This window comes from Lipotes vexillifer, unplaced genomic scaffold (genome assembly GCF_000442215.2).
Source record: "Lipotes vexillifer unplaced genomic scaffold, Lipotes_vexillifer_v1.1 scaffold496, whole genome shotgun sequence".
Classification (NCBI taxonomy): Eukaryota; Metazoa; Chordata; class Mammalia; order Artiodactyla; family Lipotidae; genus Lipotes; species Lipotes vexillifer.
This window is the reverse complement of record NW_006786690.1, coordinates 10,134,616-10,146,531: the sequence shown is the minus strand read 5'-3', so window position 1 is coordinate 10,146,531 and position 11,916 is coordinate 10,134,616. Positions and strand designations below refer to the sequence as shown.

At 50.4% G+C, this 11,916-nt stretch overlaps 1 protein-coding gene across 2 annotated transcripts in view; it reads left to right on the top strand.

The window, feature by feature from the left end:
- FBLIM1 (filamin binding LIM protein 1) overlaps window positions 1–7,124 on the top strand; it is a 17,113-nt gene extending 9,989 nt beyond the window's left edge. Inside the window, exons 3-5 of one of the 2 annotated variants that reach the window (XM_007459279.1) lie at window positions 1,414–1,592; window positions 2,417–2,534; window positions 6,862–7,124. In XM_007459279.1, coding sequence (XP_007459341.1) covers window positions 1,414–1,592; window positions 2,417–2,534; window positions 6,862–6,975 — 411 coding nt within the window. In that variant the 3' untranslated portion in view covers window positions 6,976–7,124. The remainder of the gene's footprint in view (window positions 1–1,413; window positions 1,593–2,416; window positions 2,535–6,861) is intronic. The other variant, XM_007459280.1, reaches the window with a different exon arrangement.
- The last annotated feature ends 4,792 nt before the right edge of the window (window positions 7,125–11,916 follow it).

Sequence of the window (11,916 nt, the reverse complement as noted above, 5' to 3'; positions counted from 1 at the left end):
TCTTCCCCAGCTTGGAGCCAGGCAGGGGTGAGACACTGAGGCGAAGAAGGGGTGAGGGTGGGCTTACAGCTGGGAGCAGCCAGGAGGGGCTTCAGCAGTGTGCTGGCGAGACAAGGGCTGCCCGCAGGATGGTGGGGAGCGGGAAGCAGGGAGAAATGCTGCCCCCACCAAACGTATCTGTCCAGAGGAAATCAGGTTAAGATGAACAGGAAGGGGAAGAGACATGTAGGGGAAAATGTGGATAGGTTAGCAAGAGGCCCTGTGTTCTGCCTCAGTGATACCTACCCCTTTCTTTCTCCTTTTCTCTCTTTCTCTCCCTCTCTCTCTGTCTCTCTCTCTCATCCCTCCTCATTCCAGAAAGGATTTGAGGCAGCTTGTAAGAATGCACATATACCTGTAGTCAATAATAATGTTGTAGGACTTCCCTGGTAGTCCACTGGTTAAAACTCCGTGCTTCCACTGCAGCAGGCATGGGTTCAATCCCTACTCGGGGAAGTTCCGCATGCTGCACGGTGCGGCCAAAAAATAATAATAATGTTGTACACTTAAAACTTCTTTGTTGGGCTTCCCAGGTGGCGCAGTGGTTGAGAGTCCGCCTGCCGATGCAGGGGACACGGGTTCGTGCCCCGGTCCGGGAAGATCCCACATGCCATGGAGCGGCTGGGCCTGTGAGCCATAGCCGCTGAGGCTGTGCGTCAGGAGCCTGTGCTCCGCAACGGGAGAGGCCACAACAGTGAGAGGCCCGCATACAGCAAAAAAACAAAAACAAAAACAAAAACAAAAACGAAACTTCGTTGTTAAAAGGATAGATCTCATATTAGGTATTCTTACCATAGTAACGTAAAAAAATTTTTTAGAGGATACATATAATACCATGAGATATAAAATAAATAGATAAAACAGAGGAAAATCAAGGTAGACAGTTAGTACCCTAAAAATATGTGAATGAAAGACCCCTGTACTCATCCTAAAAGTGGAGCATGGAATTGGACTGTGAGCTTCCAAGTGGCCAAATAGAAAAGGGTAATAAGTTTCAGTGTTTATCGTCCATAAAATAAAAAGCACAGCAATTCCTCTGGGAATGCCTTTTACTGACTCTGAAGTTTTAGAGAAATTTCTCCTATGGGCCCTCATGGACCCTGGCCTCAAGCATTTCCTAGTAACAAAAAAAAATGCAGTCATAGCTTCATGGCAGGATTCCTGACTGTACACCAGGGATATAGTGCCAAACTCGATCCCCTCTAAGCAATGTGGAGGTTTGGGGGTAGTAGTTCCAGGCCAATTGCATGAATGTGAGCACCTCTCCTGTATCTCTGCCTTCCGGGCCCCTGTGGGTAGCCAGTCTGATGCCCCTTGTGGCTTGGAGTGGGCACACCCATGGGATGGCTCTGAGGCAGTGGCCCTCTGTCCCAGGACACCCTGGAGAAGTGTGGCAGGTGTGGCGAGGTGGTCCGGGAGCACATCATCAGGGCCTTGGGCCAGGCCTTCCACCCCACCTGCTTCACGTGTGTGACCTGCGCCCGGTGCATCGGGGATGAGAGCTTTGCCCTGGACAGTCAGAATGAGGTGTACTGCCTGGACGATTTCTACAGGTACAAGAGGGGTCCGTGCACTGCATGGGGCACGGAGGACAGGGTGGGGCTCAGGCGGGATGGAGGAGTCGAGGCTGAGTGCTAGGGGGTTGGGTCAGAGCTGGCCTGCAGAATCCAGGACTGCCTGTTCCACATACCCTGTGTTTGACTTAGCACCTGCTTGCAGCTGACACTTTTTGAGCAATTCCCCTTGGGTTTAGGCCATTTAATCTCAAGACTGTCTTACAGGCAGGCACTATTAAAGGTTCTGTTTTAGCAAATGTGGAAACTGAGGCATGCAGTACATAAGTCCCTAAAGTCTCCCCGATCGTAAGTATGGAAGCTGTGATTCAAACCTCCACTGACCTGATGTCCAGGCCTTGCTCTCAAACCCCAGACCGCAGTGCCTCTCCTCAGAGCTGGAGCCGTGTGGAGTGGTAGCAACACACATCTGCAGGGCCCCATCCCTGCCCTCGAGTTGCTCACTGCCCAAGGGGAGAGACAGGTGTGCCTAATAAAAAAAGAAAGAAGAAGAAAAAGCAGTGACCTACAATACAAGACAAATGAAATGGGTGCCCCTCTGCTTTCTTAAATTCTAATGTTCCCATCACTTACTTGCCTTGAGCTAATTATACCCTGGGAAGTAGGGTCTAATTACACAGGTCTCTCCATCCGCTCCTGCCAGGAAGCAATAGGCATTTGTGGTCGTAGCTCCAGGTGTAGTTAGATAGCAACGGGTCTGAAATAGCTCTGGGAGGTGAACCAGAGCTGGCCTGCGTTCTGACAGCTAATTCCTGTGGTTGTCGGCGTGAACGCCTCCTGAGCATAAGTTTCTTTCCCTCCAGGAAATTCGCCCCCGTGTGCAGCATCTGTGAGAATCCCATCATCCCCCGAGACGGGAAGGATGCCTTCAAAATCGAGTGCATGGGAAGAAACTTCCATGAGAATTGCTACAGGTGTGAGGTGAGTGGAGCAGTGCTGATTTAATAAGATGCGGTTGATCCTGTTCAATCACCAGACAAGCCCTGTTGAAAGCCTGCTGTGTGCCAGGCCCTAGGCCAGGACAAGTCCAGGTTGGGGCTCTGCTCTCAGATTGCTCACCATCCAATAGCAGAGACAAATGAAAATGAAAATAATTACAAATATGCTCTATTAATCAGAACTCTTTGAGTTAATGATAGAAACCAAACTCAACCTGCTTTCCGCAAGAAAGGGGATCTTAACGGGAAGGCTCTTGATGGTGATATCATTGATGACATCAAATGGTATCATAAGGCTCTCTCTCCATCTCTCGGTTCTGCCTTTCTTGTGTGTTTGCTTCATTTTCTCTTCCTGTGGGCTGGCATCCTCTGTGGGGCAGGGGGTACAGTGCGTGGCCATGGTTGGCTCAGGTTTATATCCTTCCAACTTAGAAACCTCATCTAGGGATCCCGTACAGTCTCAAGAAGGCCTCTGATTCACCCAACATGGGTCACATGCCCATTCTGGACCAATCAGTGACCAGGGGCTATGATTGATAACCTCTGGGGCCAGGCAGGCAGGACTGTATGAAGCAGATTGGGATTGATACAACCACTGGAAAGAAGAAAGGGATGCTGGGCAGACCCACACCACAGATGTCCTTTTCAGGTGCTAAGAAAGAGCATGTATAAATCAGCATTGGGACAAAGAAGGCAGTGATCAAGTGATCAAGGCTTGTGCAATCAAAGGCACTCTTTTAGAGGAGGCAGTGCTTAACCTGGGTTTTGCAGGTTGAGTAGGAGTTTGCCATGTATTCAGAGAGGGGAAATGAAGTCCAAAAGGAGGCATGGGCCTGTGAAATCCTACTGTGGCACAAACAGCCTGAAGAACTGGAGGAAGTAGAAGTTTCGAGGTGTGTCTGGAGTGTAGAGTGCTGGATGGTGTGGTAACAGTGAGGCCAGAGAGAAGGAAAGGGCCCCCCTGTGCCAAATGAAGGAGTCTGGACTTCAGGCTGCAGGGAGTGGGGAGGCTGAGGTGGAGAGGCTGGTTAGAAGCCGATGCAGCAAGAAATGCCTGGGGAGTCGCACAGGCCCCACACTCAGAAGGGTCCCGTGCTTGCTTTGAAGCTCTGCTGTCATTTTCTTTTAATCCTTCTTTTTTTTTTTTTTTTTTTTTTTTTTTTTTTTTGCGGTACACAGGCCTCTCACTATTGTGGCCTCTCCCGTTGCGGAGCACAGGCTGCGGACGCGCAGGCTCCACGGCCATGGCTCACGGGCCTAGCCACTCCGCGGCATGTGGGATCCTCCTGGACCGGGGCACGAACCCGCATCCCCTGCATCGGCAGGTGGACTCTCAACCACTGCACCACCAGGGAAGCCCTAATTCTTCATTTTTGAATAAGGGATTCTGCATTTTCATTTTTCCCTGAACCCTGCAAATTATATAGTCAGTCCTGCTGGGGAGGCTGTAAGAGCCCTCCCCTACCTCTTCCTGTCACCTCCATGTCTCCGATGTTTCTGTCTTCTCTGGTGATGGTGACAAAGGTGGCACCTAAGTGGGGACTCCAGAGCAAGTCTCTCTTTTTTTTTCTTTCTTTCTATTTTCTAATTGAAGTGTAGTTGATTTACAGTGCTGTGTTAGTTTCTGGTGTGCAGCAAAGTGATTCAGTTATACATACATATATTCTTTTTCATATTCTTTTCCATTATGGTTTATTACAGGATACTGAATATAGTTCCCTGTGCTATACAATAGGACCTTGTTGTTTATCTATCATATCTGTAATAGTTTGTAACAGAGTAAATCTCTTAATCAGCAAGTGAGTGATTCCAAACATTTATTTACTCACATTTAAACAGATATGTAGGGAGTTCTCTGGTAGTCTAGTAGTTAGGATTTGACGCTTTCACTGCCGTGGCCTGGGTTCAATCCCTGGTCAGGGAACTGAGATCCCACAAGCCTCGTGATGCAGCCAAAATTAAAATAATAATAATAGTAATAATAATAATGAAAACAGATATGTAGAACTAAGAAGCATTTTCGCTGAGGGTGACCAGGGAGTTTAGTCGAGAAGTTGACACATTGCTTCACGATTATGTTGATTTGTTCTGGTTCAAAGTCCGGCTGATAATGCATCTTGAAAGAACAATGGTGAAATTCAAGTGCTGTTATCGCTATAGCCCATGTTAGATCCAGTGGTGATTGGCATTTCCCCGGGCCTGGCTGGTGAGCAAATAAGCCCTCCCTGCTCCTCCTTGGTCAGCTTGGCTGAGGCTACTAGGAACATTACCCAGGCTCTGCCATGAGTCAGAGTTTGGACTCCACCAGCTGCATTTCAGGCTGTAAGGCTCCAACCACAGCGACCTAAGCAGATGTGGGTGCTGTCTCTCTAGGAAGGGAAATGGGTTTCAAGATGCCATCCACACTCCCTTCACCATGCCTGCCTACTTTTTTTTTTTTTGGCTGCACTGCCCTGCATATGGGATCTTTTAGTTCCCTGACCAGGGATCGAACCCGTGTCCTCTGCAGTGGAAGCTCGGAGGCTTAATCACTGGACCGCCAGGGAATTCCCCATTCCTGCCTACTTTGTGGTCCATGTTATTTCTTACTATTGCTGGAAGGGGAACAATACCTCCATAATTGGCTAGTATCTTATTTATTTATTTATTTATGGCTGTGTTGAGTCTTCGTTGCTGCACACGGGCTTTCTCTAGTTGCGGCGAGCGGGGTCTACTCTTCGTTGCGGTGCGCGGGCTTCTCATTGCGGTGGCTTCTCTTGTTGCGGAGCACGGGCTCTAGGCCCGCGGGCTTCAGTAGTTGTGGCACGCGGGCTTCAGCAGTTGTGGCACGCGGGCTTCAGTAGTTGTGGCACGCAGGCCTAGCCGCTCCGTGGCATGTGGGATCTTCCTAGACCAGGGCTCGAACCCGTGTCCGCTGCATCGGCAGGCGGACTGTCAACCACTGCGCCACCAGGGAAGCCCTCGGCTAGTATTTTTTAATATATAAAATGCTTTCATGCACATCTCACCTTATTTAATCCTAATGATGATCTTTCGATATGGGAGTTTCCGTCTCCGTTTAAGATGAGGAAACTGAGGGTGAGAAAATTGGTTCTGCCCCGTGTTCTTCTGGGCTGGGTTTGGCCAGCTTTCTGCCACCTGACAGCTCCTTCGCAAACTGTGCGACTCAGTCATGGTTGATTCTCATTTAGAAGAGGTCACATGTGCCCCTGTGGGACTTTAGGTTTGGCACTTGGTGCTCTCAGAATGCCGAACAACTGGCTGTTAGGAATAGCACAGGTCCTGGCGCTAAATAGCCCAGAGTCCCCTTGAGACAATTGAGGTGCAGTTCCAGGGAAGAGACACACAAAGGTGTCCTCCCCAGCTGGCTGAGCTGGGTCAGGATGGCACCCGTGACCCCAGAGTTGTCCCTATGGAGACCAACCCCTCTGTTCTGATCAGTGAAGCTTCCAGGGGACACCAGCCGTGCCCTGAGCCGGGGCTCTGGACATTAATCGCTCCTGTTATTTCCTGCGTGTGCCCGAGTGAGGCCCAGACGAGGTGCAGGCTCGTGGCAGAACGGTGAATTTGGCAGTTTGGGCCCCAAGTCCCCATCCTCCAAATTCTAAAATCTTTTTTTTTTTTTTTTGGCCAAAAAGTACATGAAAAGATACTTGATATCACTAATTATCAGAGAAATGCATACCAAAACTACAATGAGGTATCACCTCACACGGTCAGAATGGCCATTATAATACTCTCAGTGTTGTGGCCTCTCCCGTTGCGGAGCACAGGCTCCGGACGCGCAGGCTCAGCAGCCATGGCTCACGGGCCCAGCCGCTCCGCGGCATGTGGGATCTTCCCGGACCGGGGCGCGACCCCGCGTCCCCTGCATCGGCAGGCGGACTCCCAACCACTGCGCCACCAGGGAAGCCCCAAATTCTAAAATCTTTTGGTGATTTAGAAAATTGGAAATGTTAAGGTTTGTGCTAGAGTTGAAGCTCTTCAGGCAGTGGAACAACAAAAAGAACCATGAACTCTGAGCCCGGAGACCCCATCCTCTCCCAGCTCTGGGACCAGCTGTGCGACCTGAGGCAGGCCGCACCCCTCCCTGGACCTCAGGGGGAGGGTGTTAAGGCCCTTCTAGCCCTTTCCACGATCCCTCGGGGGCTTCTCCACCAAAGGGGCCCCCTCTTCTCCCAGTGTCCTCGGTTCTCCCCTCAGCTGATTGAGTGAATTTCCTCAGTGGATGCTGGCGAGTCCCACCTGTGCAGACTCCGCGCCTCAGTGCTCAGGCCTGGGGTCCATCCACGTGTGCCTTGTTCCCGCAGGACTGCAGGATCCTCCTGTCTGTGGAGCCCACGGACCAAGGCTGCTACCCTCTGAACAACCGTCTCTTCTGCAAGCCGTGCCACGTGAAGCGGAGCGCTGCGGGGTGCTGCTGAGAGCACCCGTGGGCTGGGGGCCGTGGTCGCACACTAGCCCCACTCGGGGTCCCTCCCCAACTCGTTTCCCTTCCTGACGTGCTCTTGCACACTTTCCTTCCGAGCCACACAGGGACCAGCCTGCAGGCCTCCGCCGCTCGTGTCTGGGACCCAGGCCTCCTCCCAGCTCAGAGCGCCCTTTAGACTCTCAGCTGTTTCTTCTCTCCTCTGGGCACCGGGAGGCTTCCGTACCATGAGTGTCATGCCTGGGGGTCCCATCTCCACGACTCTGGCCCCTCTTGAGCACTGGCCTTGACCTCCATTTCCAGGGGTGAGTTGGGGTGAGTCTCTAGATGGCACCCTGTGTCCCTAGCAGTGACAAATTAGCTCTGAGGGTGCTGAGACCAGCTCTGCCTTGCAGGACTGAACTATTTCAGGAAAACTGCAAAGTTCTTAAAAAGCACTATTTTTAAAATTTGAAGTTTAAGTGATGAGAAACATTCTTCGGATTTTTTGGAGGGGAGGTGGGAATCTTAAAAGAAAATGCCTTCCATTGTTCATAAATGTACAAGATTGTGACCTACTGGTGGCATGGCCATGGACTTCCCACACTGGGGACATGTCATGCTGACATGGGGCCCAGGCATGAGCCTGAACAGCAGAGGCAGGAGCAAAGGATGACATGCTGACACCCAAGGGAGTTGGCAACCCCTGCACCCTGGCTTCCGGCGCCTCCTTCTGTGTGCAACAGTGATTCAACAGACATGGATTGAGTGCCTGTTGTATGCTGGGGAGCAGAGTACAGGGGCTCTGAGTGTTCCTCCTGCAGCAGCCTCGACTACGGCCGTGCATGCGCGCGTGTGCGCGCGCGCGCGCGCGCGCGCGCACACACACACACACACACACACACTCTTCCAGGACAGCAACAGGGGTGTCCCCCAACCCCTACTCGGGCCCTCCAGCCCAAGCTTCCCTGTGACCACTGCCTTCTCAAGGCCACACCTAGAAGATTCTTTTTCTCTTTTAAGGAAAATCATTTTTGTTGCTTTGTAACTTCTAAGACATTTTGTAGAACATGAACACATTAAACAAGATGTGCTTTCTTCCCTGGGGTTGTCTCGATGTACCATGTGCTCCTAGGAGGATGCCCTGGGCTCCAAGTACCAGGAGAGATTCTCTGTAGGGCCCCTTAAGGGCTTCAGACCAGAGCATAGCTTCTTGCCCGAAGCTTAGAGCAGTGAGTCGCAAACTCCAGGTCTTCCCATACCTCTACAATTTCTATCATACAAGGACCTCCCATTCTGTTATCTCCATAATATTTTCTTTAACTCAACATCCTTTTTTTTTTTTTTTTTTTACTCAACTTACCGATTTAGTCTTAGGTTAACTAAGCAATATATCCATGCAGTCACATGCCGATGTGCTAGTTATACATGAAAATAAATGCATAACTATTCGAAGTTTGTCTGTGTTCCAACTAAGACCTCACCTAGGTAAATGCTGGCCTTTGATAGTAGCACCAGAAAAATGTCTGAGCATATCTGCTCAGTGTGGCCTGAGTGTCCAGCAAGTGCCTGTATCCCCTGCCCCCAAACTGGGGCTCTTCTCAGCAGGTCAAGATGCTCCTGTCCCTTCTCATCCCCAGCAATGAAGACTTACACAGGCCAGCTCGCAGGTGCACTGTTCCTGGACACACCCACCAGCAATGACGTGGCTGCTGGGTGACCAGGGTGGTCCCTGCAGGAGGCCCTCTAAGGCCACCAAATCCTTTAGCAGAGTCAACACCACCCTCAGGATGTGCTCTCTGCACGTGGGCCATGCTGCCCGTGAGCTTGCTCGCCCGCTGCAGCTCGGACACCACCAGCTGGGCCTGGTGAGCACAGCTCCGGAGAGAAGGGTATGGGGCCAGAAAGGGTGCTGGACCTGGAGGCACGTGACCCCGGTGTCAGACCTGGCTCTGCTGCTCTACAGCGTGGACAAGTTATTAATCATCTGAGCCTTTTCTCATCTCTAAAATGGAAGCAACACTAATATCTATCATAGAAGATTGCTGGGATAGAAGTGTTGGGCTGGTGAGGTTTCTGAGAAGCTCTTGAGTCCCTTGTACCGTCTGGTGCTGGCTGGCAGTTTTAGCCATCACTCCTGTCAGCGTTCCTCCACGGTCCTTTTGAAGCCCATCAACCAGAGACCACGGGACATGCCTGCAGTTCGCCAAGTTGGGTTTATCGTGCTGGCTGCAGGGGGTGGGGCACACTGCATGGGGAACGGCAGGGCATCTCAGTAAGCGAGAGTTGGGGGGCTCCTAGAACTTGGGTAGGTATTGAGGGGTTTGGGGAGGATTTAAGGAAGCGGGGGTTTGCTCCGGATGTGTGCTGTCAGGAAGCAGGGGCGTTCTATGCTTGAGAAGCTTGATTCTCTTCTATCTAGGATGTGGCACTGTAGCTGTGCTTGGTCGGGGAGCAGCAGCTGCTCACAGGATGAGGGATATTGGCCATTTGTGTATCTAGCCCAGATGGGCTGGGCTCCAGGACACGCCTACAGTGCTCTGTGAGGTTGGAGCTCACCAAGGCCCAGAGATAAGGGCCAGGCTAGCAGCTCCCAGCTGTTGGGCCACTTTTCTCTCTTAGTCGCCAAGTTTGGTTTGGTGTGGTTTTTCTTGTCATTAAATTGTCATCTTGTGCTGTGGTTCCTCGTGTCCTGGCCTTTTTCTGGTTGGTTGTGTTTGGAAGGGTGGCGTCTGGATGAAATTCTGGGGGGCGCCTTTGTCTTCTGGGCCGCACATTGATAAATCACTCCAGAAGGGGACACTTCTAGGGAGATTTATGCAACATAAAATAAGCCAGTCAGGAAAAGACAAGGCGCTGTATGATTCCACATATGTGAGGTCTTAGAGTAGTTAAATTTATAGAAGGGTAGTGGGTTAGGGGCTACCGGGGTTAGGGAGCTGTTCAGCGAGTACAAAATGTGAGTTTGCACAGTTAAAAGTGGTCTGGAGATGAATGGGGAAGGTGGTTGCACAACAGTGAATGTACTTAACGCTGCTGAACACTTAAGAGTGGTTATCTAAGGAGCCCGCCTGCCGCGACTAAGGAAGCCCACGTGCCGCAACTAAGGAGCCCGCCTGCCGCGACTAAGACCCAGTGCAACCAAATAAATAATATTTTTTTAAAAATGGTTATGGTGGTAATTTTATATTATGTACAATTTACCACAGTTAAATAGTATACATAATTGAATGCTTGGAGACAGGGTGAGGAGCTGATAAAGTGATGTAAGAGTCCCGAGGTGGGAACGTGCCATGCCCCACACTGGGGTCCTAGGAAGGCTGTCCATTACTGTGCGCGAACCCAGTGAGTGAGATGCTGCAGGCTGACCTAGGCTTCCTGAAGGCAGGTGCTATGCACGGCCACTAGAGGGCAGCATGGGCTAGCGAACCGGACATTGAGCCCTGGGGAGCCAACGTTCTCATGCCCCTCACGGGGTCCTCAGCTTCTCCAGATGCAAAATGGGAATAATTCCTGCCTGCCCACTGCACATGGTTGCAGTGAGGCTGAGAGAAGAAAACGACTTGGAACACTAGAAAGTGAGCGATATGGCTGTGGAATTGCTGCAAGTGGAACATGGGTGTTGGAGGGAGACCCAGGTCAAGAGACTGAATTTCTCATCTGCCCAAACCCCTACCTGTTAGGAGGGTCCCCTGGGAGTTCCCATGCTGCCACCCCTGCAAGTCTATATCTGGGAACCTGGGCTCGGTAAGCATAGAATTGGGACAAGGGACACCGTGAGGTTGCTAGGGAACCCTGAGCCTTTCAGTTTGTCACCCTGTCCCCAGAGTCCCCCTTAACCCGAGGCCACACCCAGCATGTGCCAACCCCTCCAGGGCAACCAAATGCTGCTCGCTACTCTGCTAGGGACACAAATGGTGGAAATAAGGGATTAAAGGAGAGCAGAAGGGGATCAAGTTTGGGGAGAGAAGAGAAGACTGGGCTGTTAAGGAAGAATCCTAGTGGCCACAGGACATTTGCAAAGAAATGGTTTTATCAGTTTACAATACAGTTCTCATAAGGTGAATAGCTCCTCCTAAACAATAGTAGTCTACAAAGTCGCTACTGTTAATATCCCGATTCAAAGACAAGCTGCACATCAGAGAATCAGAGAGATGGTGTAACTGCCTAGGGCTGCACATCAGAGTCAGGATCAAACCAGGTCCAGTAAAAACTACAGGCCAGTGCTACAGACGCAGATCAGAAACACCCACATTCTAGAATGTTCCAGAACCCATCGTGTAACACAAATGCCAAAATCGATCTGAAAAAATTCTTAAATGTTTTGAGCCCTTCATCTTAAGAGCTGCTGATTTTAGGCTGCAGGCCTCTTGCAAGTGAGATGTACTTTCCCGGATGCATTCAGAAAGGATCTTGCATTTATAGTGTGTGAATCACACTAATCTCGTGAATGATCATCAGCATAGAGACCTTGGACTGTGCCCTACCCATGACCTTCCTTCTGCAGAAAAAAAATGTTCACTTCAGTGGAAAACTACAGACTGTCTGCATGCAGCACCATCTTCCTGGTTATTGGATTCTAGCCTTTCATTGTCTTTCAGCTATTTTACAACTCTGTAAATTGTAGTAACTGATAAATCCCCTCCTTAGAAGTTCCCCCATCCCCTTGTGGAAAATTCAGTTTCACCTACATCTGCCCATTCATTTCAATATTCCTGACTTATAAATGTGAATGTCCTTCTGCTGGCGGTTGTAACATCCACCTGGTTCCCTTCTGAGTTAAACAAAATGTTTAACACGTATTCATTTTTTTTTTTATCTGTATGGGAGTCGTGATTAGTCATGATTTTATCTTTTCTTGAAAACTATCTTTTTTTTTTTTTTTTTTTTTTTTTCGCGGTACGCGGGCCTCTCACTGTTGTGGCCTCTCCCGTTGTGGAGCACAGGCTCCGGACGC